We start from the raw sequence: 14,465 nt of genomic DNA on the forward strand, positions 1-14,465 counted from the left end.
ATGGAACAGGACTAAACCGGCTTAAGGTTACAAATTGAAGGTTTTTATAAAGGAAGTGAGATGATCCAAGGGCTATGAAGTGCTGAAGAAGTGAAGATGATTTAATAATTATTATAATAATTATAATTGGGGCTTTATAATTTAAAGGCCTCTGTTTCATTTGTAAAATTGATGTGTAGATGGTATTAAAATGGAGTTTAGGTAACTGACACGTAAAATGTTAACTGACTTAAAATGGCATAGGATAAAATACATTCGGCTGACTCTTGACAAGACGGTAATAAAGCACATTCATGTTTTGTTAAAAATAAGAGATTAGTGACCGACCACTTAACTACCAAGTGCTTAAGTAAGGTCTTGTATTACATTTATTGATGACGTTTCAGCAATTTCCGAAATTTAATTTTAGAAGCGTTGCTAACCTCAAACAGCCACAGATTTCGTGCTGAATCACACGGAATACAGACGGTACCACCTTTGAATCAATATGTGTAGCGTAGGTGAGGGGGATAAGACCGCCTCATGTGATTGCCATCCACGACAAGAGACAAATCGCATGAGACCGTCTTGTCACCAGTCTGCTTATAGGTCTATAACATCCAGTCAAGGAAAGAAGAAGAAAAATAATAATGCAAACGACATATTGAGGGTGGGAAAATGGCAGGTGGCCACTTTTTTCTCCTATTCCTCGCGATGTTCATTTGTCGTTTGTATCTGAGGAACAAGGAAAGCGGAGAGAGTATCAATAAGGTAGAATGTCACAGCGAAGACTAAAGGAACGGAATTGCGAGGTACAGGGACGTCCCTGGGTTTTGTGCCTTAAGCGTGTATCAGTGCCTTCATACAAACGCGGGGTACTAACTCAGGAGGACCGACGAGAGCTTTATCCTACGCACCCCTTTATAATCACTTCTCAACAAAATCATACGTATCTGTGTTTGATAAAACGGAAAATATTCATGGATGTTTGACAAAATAACGTAACAAAGTCATGGATGTTGGAAAAACAACGGAACAAAATCATGGGTGTTTGACAAAATAACGAAACAGTCATGGGTGTTGGGAAAATGGCGGAACGAAGTTATGGGTGTTGGAAAAATAACGGAACAAAGTCATGGGTGTTTGACAAAATAACGAAACAGTCATGGGTGTTGGGAAAATGGCGGAACAAAGTTATGGGTGATGAAAAAATAACGGAACAAAATCATGGGTGTTTTAAAAAATAACGTAACAAAGTCATGGGTGTTGGAAAAATAACGGAACAAAGTTATGGGTGTTTGACAAAATAACGAAACAGTCGTGGGTGTTAGAAAAATGGCGGAACAAAGTTATGGGTGATGGGCAAAATAACGGAACAAAACCATGGGCGGTGGGCAAAACAATGGAATAAATTCATAGGTGTTGGGTGTTGGGCAAAATAATGGAACAAACTCTAATTATTTGGGCGAAGTGAAGGAACAACATAATGGTTTCATTAAAGGATCGAAGTCACAACTGTAAGGTAACGGAACAATGACGGATGTGTCACAGATCTGTGCAACGTAACCAAGCGACGTCTAACATACGAGGATATAAGGAAACGTAACGAAACCAAGTCATTTGTTGGGAATGCAACGGAACGAACATCCTTTTACGACAGTCTATTCCAGTTTTCGCAATCATAATTGGGCAGCGCATCTTGAAAGAGAACACAAGGCTCTTTGTAGGATAGGAGTAGCGACAAGGTATAAATATTGCATGTGTTATTCATGTGACTATTCCTTTATGTACATTAATAATGAACTAGGAAATAATGAGCAGTTAGAGGCAGTAAATACATACTGAGAGCGACAACATTTATCTGTAGGCTCGTGTAAAAAGAAGGTACCACAAATGTCGCAATTGTCAACAGTCAGTGCAAGAACCACCTAAGTACGTGCCTTACTGACACCGATGTGGCTTCATGAAACGATGAGTTGGGCATGTAGCAAGGATAAAATATTGTAACAACTTAAAAAATAAAATAAAACACACGGTGACCTGAAATTAAATGACAAGTTTGTACCGAGCTTCAGAAAATTAGGTCAATTTCTATAATTTTGACGACCATGTTTACGGCAGAAGGGACAGACAGACAAGCTAGGGTTAAGAGGTGTGACGTAGGTACATGTTGCACTCAACAGTTCAGTAGCTGTGACATCAATCACCGATAGCCCAACCATTGTCAATAGCCTGCACTGTAATTACTGTAATGCTCGTAAGCCTTTTGTTGAACAAAGCTGCAGCAGTTTTTATACGAACTTATTTGGCGGTCTTCGATACGTGAGTGTGTGTATACAGACCGGCTCGCGTGAACAAACATATTGATAATCATATACCACAGGACTTTACACGCACTACAACCACTGATCCATATTCAGCACACACACACAAAACAAAGTACTTGCTTGGAATGTAATTTATTCTACTGTATACATTCATTACTGGGCAATATAGCTTCTAATGAAAATAAACCGTTTGCAGATTATATTGAAGGGATGATATCAAGCTTCCAGACCTCCCCCCCCCCCCCCCCACTCGTACCAAAGAATCAATACAATACTTTTATTTTCCGTCGTTACACAAGCTTGTTGTTAAAAATCATATAAAATTTCACATAAAATTGTTACATTTTAAAATTGACGACATGTTTCGATATACAATACTATCATCGTCAGGTCTATCAAAATTAAAATTAAAATTTTAATTTTGATAGACCTGACGATGATAGTATTGTATATCGAAACATGTCGTCAATTTTAAAATGTAACAATTTTATGTGAAATTTTATATGATTTTTAACAACAAGCTTGTGTAACGACGGAAAATAAAAGTATTGTATTGAGGAACACAAGCATGATGCAATTAAGATATAAACAAAGAATCAATTTTTAAATACTATTTCATAAAAACGCCATTGGTTGATGCGTGTAGCTTTCATTGATTTTTTTTTTACTTTAATTCTCTGATGTTTTGATAGTCAATTTATTGTAATTCGTAATCTGTTCGTGTCAGCCTAGCACTTGCTTGCGTGATTAAATTTTGAAGAATCCCGCGCTGGGCGGTGGGGAGGGGTTATGGTAAAACGAGAAATACATACTAAATTATTGTTGGACAATATATAGGGCACCAAGGAATAGAGGATAATATTAAAGTTGATCCTATGTGAATAGTTTTTAAAGGTGTGGACTACATTTAAATATTTCAACATACGGTCCAGTGGATGACTGGGTAGTTCACTAGGGGGTCTCAGTGCTTCAAGAGCATGGAATTGTCACTGCGGCATTATTCAGACTTGAACACAAGGAAAAGACGAGATTAGTCGTCACGCAAAGTAGTTTCTACAACAAGAGGCAGAGGGCAGTATATTACAGAGGTAGCTAGACGAATGCGTGCCAAGTGGCAATACTGAATTACACAAGCCATTACCATCTCTTCCTTTATTGGCTGGCATCACAGAATAGCTAGGAAAAAAAAACTTCTAATTCCTTCTGAAACAGGACAACACAAGTGTTACTGTATTACGTCAGATTTTTATAGCACTTTTCATATTATTAACACGAAAGTGATGTAGTATTCGAGTTAACCAATCCAACCCCTCCCTCCCTCACCCCTATGCCTACCCTCCGTGTATTCCCCCCCCTGCCAACAAAGCTAACAGTATGCAGGATTTATGGCTGCAGAAATCTGATGACGTAAGAGCTGTTATTAGAATAAACGAACATGTAGCCTTCATGTTACGAAGGGATGCAACACGCTAGAGCAGGTAGTGTTTCGCCGCACTGAATTAACGAGTTTCCTTATTTTCGAGAGGCGTGAATAATTTTACTTTTCTTGTTTCTGTAATGTTAGTTTTCACTAAGACGCAGCGACCCTTGTTACTAGTTTGATTCTCGGCTTATTTAACGATGCTTTGTGAAGAGTTTAAATCAAGTATTAACTTTTAGACGCTTAAGAGAAGATACCATTCGAGACACCAGTGCGCAGATGGGAGGATTCTGTTATAATTAAAATAGGGCGGGAAGGTTTGGATATCCCGTTAGCGTAAGAAAATTCCCGTTTTAGTTATAAGATTCTGTTTCGTGCGCAGGAATGGTGTTACCTAGAAAGGGACAATGTCTTGAGCTTGCCTAGGACTCCGACCTTAGTTAGCTTTTTGGTTTTGATTAGGGTTTGGACTGGATACATCTGGTTTAGGATAGGACCCAATAGCTGGCTTTTATGAACACGGTAATGGACCTTTTGAATCCATAAGAGACTGGAGATTAATCGACTAACATGGCGATTATCAGGTTTACAAGACGGACTATGCTCCATGGAGTTAATATTTGTTAACTGAGCACATTTGCTGATTCCGTCAGAAACATTTTCAGGTGTTCTAGGGGGGGGGGGGGGTTCTAGATTCTTCTTCTACCTAGCAGAATGTGACTCAGCTCCACACAGTGGAACTAATGTTTTCTGATGCCGTTTGCCCCACACTGCGCAGCCACGCAAAGTGTGATTCGTCTCAGCTACGAGAAGCATAGCCCCAGAAGTGCCAGAACTTCGCCCTCTTGAATCACGCATAAAGACAACATCTATGTGGGGTAATTGGCCACAATTTTACCTTCTGATGATCGTTATTGTAACTGCTCGGAAGTTATTATTGGGAAGGGGACTTAATGATCGTATAGGAGGGTTGTTATTCATAAGATCTGTTACTATTCTACTAGTTAGTGATGCCACGGGCAGATAGCAGCAGTAGCCACACCTAGGAAGTTTAAAATAACCGAAGGGCGATGGCCTGTCAAATGAAAAATTGAAGATGTATTTCGTAATATCGGGAAATTCTTTGTGGAAATGTGTAATGTACCTACTTTTAATCAAATTTAGGTTTTACGTATTTTCTAAACGCGCCTGTCTAGAATTTAATCCATTATTGGTCTTGATACTTCATTACTGCTGATTTAATCAGATGTTGATGGAACCAGTCAACAGTCCAGATACTACACATCAGAATCACACGTTTTTGTCGATATTTGATCAACAAATGCTGGTAATAAAACCTCGTGGCTGCCATTCAGATCCAAAGGTTAAACAGCGCCAAATTTTGTGAATAGTGATGAATGTTGGATTGGAAATAATATGGAATAAAAAACGACCTTTACCTATTTATATCCCAGAGTTTACATGGAGCTACTGATGAAAACCACTCAGATTTCGGGATAGCCAATCGAGATCAGGACTTCCGGAGCACGATGCTGAAATGCTAACCATTGGACTGCGAATTTCAATGCATCGGACAGATACATAAAACATTTATATTTCTTTTTAGTAAAATAATTAAAACACACCACGCATTTCGAAAGAAGAACCTATTTTATCTTATCTTAACCTAACCTAATCGGAAAATAAATAACAGAAATGGCATACATCCTGTAAGCAGAGACCTGAGACTAAAAGAGACCTGAATTTTGGAACAACCTGTGACGCGTATCGTGATTATTGTCTGACGACTGCTGATAAAATAATAATTGTGCGGCTCTTCTAACGACTCCAAGACACACAATCATATGATGCGCCACCCTCGAAATATGGTCAGGGCTGACCACAACGTCGCCACAGTACAAACTGTTCCTCTATAGCGACTTGATATAAATATTAGGTCTATACGCGCTACTCAAACGCTGGCCCAATTAGCCAAACTCTTTGAAGCAAAAAGCTCATTACAGTAACACTTAACACTTACGGTCCCACCTCAAAGAAAACACCTTGTCTCTCTTTCGGACATAAATTTAAGAAAACTATTCATGTTTATTTTGAGAACGAAACTAATCAAATATACTTTGTGGATATAATACCGAGTAAATCTGAACGTTGAATTAAGTGGTACATATGACCACGTCACTTTAAATAATCAGACACTAAACACGAGGGTGTGTTAACCTTAACCAGAGCGCTGAATCTACGTCATTATAAGCTCCATCCAAAAGGGTTTCAGAGCCGTTGGCAACTGCCAATTGGCTTAAAGAGAAACGTTTCAAAGTTACCGAAAATCGAACTCGCGGTTCGCCACTGAGCTGTCCACGCGGTCATCGGGACTGACACCCTCCAGTTTGATAGACAACTCCAATCAAGTAACATTCATACGTACTCAGACTTTCTCGGCTTTCTAAACCCCTGACAAAAGACCCTCGTTTGATCCTGAGACGACCGCAGATTCAACGAACTATCACGCAAACTGCTGCGGTGCATGTGACGCAAGTAAGAGTGATGTCACGTGACACAGTACTCCACAGCTACCTGCTATTATCCAAGATATTGGTTTCTAATTAGTACCTGGACCTATTACATTCGTCTAGTCTGATTCACCTTTATCAGACTTTTGTAACAGTGGCAGAAACTCCGTACTGTATCAGATGTAAAAGCACATGTGTTGTAGTATTTCAGGTTCTCACGGCTGCGAGGACGAATATGGCTGTGTTCTAGGTTGTAGCGCTACAACCCAAAGACGGCCATCTTCAAATGTATTGTACTATATCAGTTATAAAAAACACGTGGTTTTTTACTGTTTCAGTTTTTCGCGATAAGTGTGGACTCTGCGAAGTGGCGGTAACTTAAGAAGTCTTGATATGATTCCTCATGTGGTTACAGGAGGAAAACATGTTGAAGGTCCAGTGATAAGGGTCAAACGAAACCCACAAGTGTAATACAGGAAAATTCCGACATGAAATGTTCGAAACATTTATTAAACCCTCTAATTAACTTCACATAATTTACGTAATTCACACGCCTTTAAATGTGAGGGTATCTCGATATGGCCGGGCCTATACATACAGTAAACTTGAAGAGTGTTTTCTGTGGTCACCTGTCAACAGGTATTCTTCGATACGTCAAGCGATGTGGGAGCGGGGGAGGAGCTGTTGGTGGGTCCCCGGGTGCCCCTGTACCTGGAAAGGTACGGCGATTCGCCCAACACTTCTGAGGACCACAGCGACAGAGAAACTGGTAAGTGGTAACATTTTGTCTGTCAGCCGCCGAGATACGCTGTCAGTAACGAAACATAACTTATATTTACTTGTGGTTTATTCAACGACGCTTTCAGTTCTGAGACTGCAAAGTGTCGTCGAATAATAGGATGAACGGTGAGTTACAAATTGGAAACGAAGCGGTCGAGGCCTACTTAACCTGTCTGGAGGTACTGATGGAAATAACGAAGCGTTCACATACGACTTATCTGTTCAAGAACTGTTTTAATATTATCCTGTCATCTATACTAATTCTTACAAATTTTATCTTAATATCAGATTTATAAGCGCCATTTTATAGGCTAATTGAACGCAAACACGCTGGATATTCAGGTCACATGAAGACATTCTGGAAAATGCCAACTTGACAGATCGAGATTTATAAAAATTTAAATATTAAAGAATATGGTTTGGTTCATGATCATGTTCGGGGAATGAGGAGGGCGCAAGAGACCAAGTCCCTCACTGAAATATCCAGAATATTCTGCGTTTCGTTCTTGAAGCTTAGGACACACTTGCACTAACTTTAACTCCGTACTGAGAACGAAACAAATTCGGAATCCAAAGCTTCGTTCGTGTTTCGTTCAATTAATAACAGTTTGTGGGTGAACTGACAAATCTAATAGATGTGGAGTGTGGATGAGGTGACTGATGACCCGATGGCGTGGAGGTCATACACACACACACACACACACATTCAGTCACATATGAAAGTTGAAGGTTAGTCTCGAAAATAACTGTGCCTATTTGCCACCATGCTATCCTCATAGGCCTATGTATTAACAACAGATTGTTCCAAAATAACCAGTGATGAACACTTCAGGTTCTGCCATTTATACCATAAAGTTAGGAATTATGACTTAATTATACCACCGGTTCTGATCGGGGGTTGCTACCCCCAAAGAACGATATGTAACATCATCAGGGGGTACATGTGATAAATTTCATACATTAGCAAAGACATTGGAAGGGCCACAGATGTCTTGTATTTTTTATAAAACCTTTATACAAGTAGTTTGAGATACAAATTAAAGTTACCCAGGCACAAATAAAAAAGTTTTTAGATACGTAACTGCTTTGCATCTCCCAGACATTTCACGTTTCTCTCTCTCATGCGTGCTACATTTTCAATCCTGAAGATGTCTGGGACGTTGCTCCGGATTATCTGCTAGAAGCTGATAGACGTTTCATAGTGCTTACTGCTTCCATCATCGCCCTGATGATGGGAGCTATAAACACCACCGAAACGTGTTTAAATTTCTACCATACAACACGGCGCAACATCCCAGAAGACTGTCATCTTCGTGTCAGCCGCAGTTAGAACCTAAAATCTCACGGTTTTCTATCCTGTTAACTGTCTTCGTAGCTGTAACAGTCTGTTTGGTGAGGAGTAGATCACATGTTTTATTCGCCTGTTTAATCGAGTCCTTGTTTAGTTCAACTATCTACTTTGCGTTTTTACTTAATAAATCATCATCAGATCAGACCAGTATGCTATGTATTCGTAGGAGACATTTTCTAAAGCGAAAATAACGTCTTATAAAACAAGTCACAAAAATGTACACGAGTGGAATATTTTTGATTACATGAAGATTACAGTCGAAATTTGCCGTGGAAAAAGGCTATCATCTGGAATGTTGCGTCATGTACGAATATGGAAGAAATTTAGTACAAATTACGTTTCTGTGTGCCACTGCTGCGTATCTACACAGAAGACGTGTGAGGATACTTTTTCCATTGGAATTAAAGCCACTTTTCACTTAACTGAACATCATCTGACCTACAGATTCAAGGTACATTACTGAATGTCTAGATGCGTGTAGTCCTGTTGTTTGCGAAGGACTGTCAGTGGTGACGAACACACAAGGGATATTCAAGTTGTCGCATTTGATTTATGCGGCTTCCTAGCGAAAGTTATTGATATTATCATTGCCCCCGGCAAGGGAAGACTTGGAGAGTCAAGAGGTCTGACCTCAACAGCTGAACCGTTCACATGGATTCTGTAATTCAACAGTGATTCATGTCCAGTGTCATCACATTTAAAGTAGTTTACACTTTAACTCTTAAAATACCGTCTAATCACAATGTATTTAAAATAAGATAATTATAATAATTAAAATATCATTCTTTGTTCCATATAGAATAATCGATTTACAATTGGAACAGTTACAACATGTTTCGGTTTTATTAAACCATCATCAGGTGTAAAATTATATTAAATTTAAAACTCAATTACAATTTTTTACAATTTTTTCGTAGTGTAGTTTTGGAGGTCGTGTCCAGATATTTTCATATGAATTGTAAAAAATTGTAATTGAGTTTTAAATTTAATATAATTTTACACCTGATGATGGTTTAATAAAACCGAAACATGTTGTAACTGTTCCAATTGTAAATCGATTATTCGATATGGAACAAAGAATGATATTTTAATTATTTTAATTATCTTATTTTAAATACATTGTGATTTGACGGAATAACCAAATAATTTAATTTTAATTTAATAAATCACAATATGACGCAACTACACCATTTTTCTTAAAATACCGGTGGTAACTGTATGTCCCACTTGCTGAAACAACCATTAACTCTGAATTTTGTATTTATTTGCTAACATCTTCTCAGAATAAACAGTGATTATTTTCTTAAACAGCGTTAACCACATTATCTCGTAATGGCGAAGCTATGTGTTTTCTTTGCGGTACGGACTGGATTCTTAAAGAGTATTATGTAGACGAGCTTCGGCTTCAAAGGGACAAAGGAAATTAGAATGAGTAAGATTCCTGTTTATCTATGGGTGTCCGTGTGTCCTTTGGACCAATTAATGAATTTATCAATGATTAATCAACTGGGACGTAATATTGTAATTTTAAGGAATATTTTGATCTAAGAAAGAGGAGGTCATAGGAGTCTGGAGAAAACTGTCTAATAATGAGCTTCATGTTTTATGCTAAGGAACCATTTGGTTCCATAAAACGCGGTGAATTTCCGGACCAGATGGCTGAGGGCAGTCATCAGCTTCTGAAGGAATTCTGTCCATATTTGTCTTAGATGTAATCATAAAGTGAAATGCTTAACTTGTCCTCGAGATGGAGTTTATTTCTGTGTTCTTGTTGGTTTATCGACGCTCTATAATGTAGATGAATTGTAGAATTTGAAGCGAGAGGGATGTTTTTGAACAGTGTCTTTGGAAAAAAATTTCCAGGAAAGCAGCTGTTTAAATTTTTTAAGAAACTATTTTAATATTTGCGTAAAGAAATTTAAAAAAAATCTCCAGCCTGATATAGCCTGTCTGATGACCGGGATTCAAACCGGATACGTCCAAATACGAAGCATAAGTGCTAACAGCCTTCTGCACTCCACAGTGACTGTTTGTAGCTGTTAGGATGAACCAGTTGTCCCCTGTCGCCGCAGGTAGATAGAACGCTTTGGTTCTGACTTGTGAACGCCACAAAGCACACGTATAGACGACAATTAATATAGCGCACGATATACGACAGCCCAGAGCCGCTGATATCTGCCCAGATGATCGCGACGCGTGGTTGTAAGTCGTAGCCAGGTACAAATTGGAGATGCTTGCTTTCACCGAACGAGAATCGATAAGGCTCGTTACCGCTGTCCGTCAGAACAGCTGAAGAATTTCACTTTTCACGCATGATTATCCTACAACATCGGATAATTATCGTTTGTGTTGTTGATATTTTGGCTTTTTACCTCCCACCTCCTAAGTTTGTATACGGATTAAGATTAAAGTGAAGCGAAGTTCTGTTTCGTCGTTTCTCGTTGAGAAAAGCGGGTCGTGTGATTTTAGGGTAATTGCTGGCCACTACATTAATTCTGACTGTAAACAGCGAGTCTGATTAATCGAGAGAAATAAGCAAAGAAGTGTAAAGAAAGAAAGAAAGAATTGAAACGAGAAGATAAAGATAGAAAGTATGAAAGGAAATGCGAAAGGAAGATGTAATGAAAGAGGAAAGTAGACAAGAAGGAAAAGTGAAAATAAACCAGAAAGAAAGCGGCGAGAAAGAAACACAGAAAAATGGCGGAAAAATAAGATGGATGAATAGATGAATTGAAAATTAAATCATGCAGTACATTTTCATGTTCCTTTTTAAATGTTGTGATTAGAGATACGAACCAGCGTGCTTCTAAATAAACATAAACTCTGGTGGCGCCTGTCTCAGATATAACTGACAGCGTGCCGGAGGAGGGGAAGGGGAAACGGTAATAATTTGACGTAGTTCACAATTAGCGAACGTACAACAGGGGAGTCTAATTTTATTCGCTCCGTTAGGAGATACTGAATCTTTGTCTTTATTGCAGCTGCAAATTTTCTCCTCAGCTGCAGCTGAAACGGGGAACTACACGGGCCTCGGATTGGTTGCAAAGAAGGCGCTTAAATCAGACGAAATTAAACCGTGGTTTGCTCGATAACTCTGATTAGCTGTACGGAAATTAATGACTTAAACACTTAATAAAGCACAGTTCACAGCAAGGCGTTTTTGCTGAATTTCGTCCCAAATGAAACTGTGAACTGAGGTGTCCTTTACCATTACTTACTCTTCGGAGTACACAATAATTCTAAAGGTGTTCTTCACGCCATATCATGGGGAAAGACAGCACGGAAATCAAGGTATTATAATAACCAATGCAACAATGATACGAAAGTCAACAATTTTAACCAAGGCCACTGCTGAAATCTAAGGTCATTGCAACATTGTTATGTAATAATAACCTCGCTTCCCAGTTTGCTCAAAAATTACCTTTTTTTCACACTGATGAAACTACAACAATGTGATGAAGGACGCGACAGACAGACACACACACGGGTAAGGCCATTACTTTCTGTGCTGAAGTGCAACGAACGCCTACAAAGTATCACCGAACATCTGATGAGACCGTTCTAAGCGGTGCTAGACTGACAAAGTGCGTAAGAGAACTTCAAATGCCAACAATGGACAGCATGCCAGGTCTACGTTTAAAATAAATTTCTTACCTGGTCGTTCAAATGTTCAAACAATCTCATTTTATGAATCTTAAAATTGTTGGATAAGGTTTATTCCAGTTAATTATGAAGGTAGTATTTTTTTATGAAACGATGTGAACCCGGGACATCCTGACGGCGGCTTCGATCATAAATATTACAATTTTTCGGAAAACGTGATTTGTACGGTAATCACAAAGTCTTTTCTTTTTGGGACGAGAGAGGACACAGATACAGAAAGCCAAGGGGTAGAGGGCGGGGGGGGGATGAAAGAAAGATGAGGATTGGTCAGTTTCTTATGCAGGCAACTCTCGGTTTACGAACGTTCGATTCAGAAACATTCGCTATAACGAACGTCACAATTCATTCAAAATTTCTTAAAGTCGCCAATGAATAGAGTCCTATGATAATATAATATATATAATATAATACATAATAATATCGTAAATGCTCAGGAATGCAAGATACACATAACGAACAACGTCTTGGAACGGAACTCGTTCGTAAACTGATAGTTGCCTGTATTTCATTCTTAATATTTCCTTTCTCTTTCCTACCGTAAGACTGGAAATAAACAAGAAAGAAAGAAAAGAAGAAAGAGAAAATATATGACGTCATACTCGCTACTCGTGTTCCGCCTTAGCCGATAATCGCAGTTTTCACTAACAGCGGTTTGACGTGTCGCTACTCTTAGCAACCCGTTGCTTCAGTGATGAAATTCTGCGACTGACATACGACGAGCCCTTTTCATAATATCAAAGCTTTGCAGTCCGCGCACGTAAACTTAATTCCTAATTAAGACGTTAATGGGACTTAATTAAAAGCTCCCGCCCGCACTTGTATCACAGGGACGTGACAATAAAGATCTGACATTTTAATGCGCCCTTTCATCTTGCGAAAGTTTCAGGGGTTCAGAGATGAAAGGGAGGCGTTGGCCATTACTGCCGAGGGTCGGGGAGGCTCACGTGGCGCGTGGGATGACGGACAATCTCGGGCAAGGGTAGGGAACTTCACCCTCTCCGTGTTACTTGTTGCAGTCAGCATAACTTACAGGAGCAGGGGACGGCAGGGGAGGGGCTCGGGACAGTTTCGGGAACTGCCGTCTTTAGCCGAAATGTCGTCGCTTTGCGGTCTTCAGATCTCTGCTTCTTGTTCTGGAGTATCAGACTAGAGACTTGGTCCTAAGTCCGGCTATCACGACAAAAGATTACTCGTGTTTTTCAATTATTCCAGCCACATGGCAAAGACATTCATCAAGTTAGGCCACGGCTAATTCCTTCACAATACATCATCCATTCTGCGATACTACGCTAGATAACGTTAACCTTCTGAAATTGACAAAGCGTCATTAAATACACCAATAAACAAGCAGTAAGGCAAGTATGAAGATGGTTGCTTTGTGGAAAACTGCGATCGCACTGATAATAAGGCATTACCCCCGAAACACGGGTTCAGCATCTACCAGACTGCATGATGAAACATCCCCAAAAGACAGATTTAGATTTCATAAACGTAATTCAAGTAAACGTAATTTACATCTTGTGTCTTTGATGTTGATAATTCTGTGAACTGCAGAATCTGCATATGAATCTGCGATAAAATAACACAAAGATCGATGGCGGCTCGAGAGGGGTCCAACGGCGTATTTTTAAATTGCAAACGTGTTTTCTAAATCCAGTCTCTTTGTCATTTTATTAATCTGACACAACAGATTTGGACAGTCCTGGATTATGACATGAGGAGCGTATGTTCCCATATTAAGATTTATTTATTATACAATGCAGACGTGTATTTGTGACACTGGGGAGGGTTTTGTGCTGAAGGGGTGTGACACACAGAAACACAGACTGTAGGAGGGGTGAAATGCGATTCAGTTAATGGTCACAGCTCAACAATTGGAAACGTTGCGTTCAAGTAACATTTATGCTGTACATCGTTTGTATGGGAGCGAAGCCATTGTGTAATATAATTGTTGCCCCCAACAATGGGGGTGGTGAGGGGGTGAGAGGGTCGTGTGCTGTCGCTACCGCCTTTCGCCTTCCCACAACCGCGAAGTCTAACCACAAGCTGCTCTGGGACATTGCAAATCCACCCCTTTTATTCTTCGTAACCCAGTTGCACGCCTCCACCCTTGATATTGTACATGACGTCACACAAGTACGTGTTCGAAAACAGTGTAAGTTCATCGTACGTTGGACTGGTATGCTTCCAGTGACGCCGGAAGATATTTAGGGTCTACAATTTATGTCCTTTATTCTGAAAACCAGAAGGAAGAGAGTACTTGCACGACCAAGCCTAGATGGTAAGATAATATTAAAATAGGATCTTAAAGAGATAACATTCAAGAAAGTTCTTGATTGACTGTGCGACTATTAGTTTCTGAAGACTGCTTCAGTAAGTAACTTTAGTTACATGATTTCAGGTATCAGACACACTGATGTATGCTATAAACCGCG

At 39.4% G+C, this 14,465-nt stretch overlaps 1 protein-coding gene and 1 long non-coding RNA gene across 4 annotated transcripts in view; one reads left to right on the forward strand and one right to left on the reverse strand.

Moving 5' to 3' along the window:
• The window catches only part of LOC110831782 (transcription factor hamlet), a 189,529-nt gene that overhangs the window by 148,996 nt on the left and 26,068 nt on the right, over nt 1-14,465 (forward strand). For all 3 annotated transcript variants that reach the window (XM_022068172.2, XM_022068173.2, XM_022068174.2), the window contains exon 4: nt 6,876-7,005. In XM_022068172.2, coding sequence (XP_021923864.2) covers nt 6,876-7,005 — 130 coding nt within the window. The remainder of the gene's footprint in view (nt 1-6,875; nt 7,006-14,465) is intronic.
• LOC147874613 (uncharacterized) overlaps nt 1-14,465 on the reverse strand; it is a 202,205-nt gene that overhangs the window by 86,217 nt on the left and 101,523 nt on the right. The gene's annotated exons all lie outside the window — the stretch shown is intronic.

This window comes from Zootermopsis nevadensis, unplaced genomic scaffold, assembly GCF_977971745.1.
Source record: "Zootermopsis nevadensis isolate Lab colony 2312 unplaced genomic scaffold, Znev_1.0 Znev_ptg000007l, whole genome shotgun sequence".
Taxonomy (NCBI): domain Eukaryota; kingdom Metazoa; phylum Arthropoda; class Insecta; order Blattodea; family Termopsidae; genus Zootermopsis; species Zootermopsis nevadensis.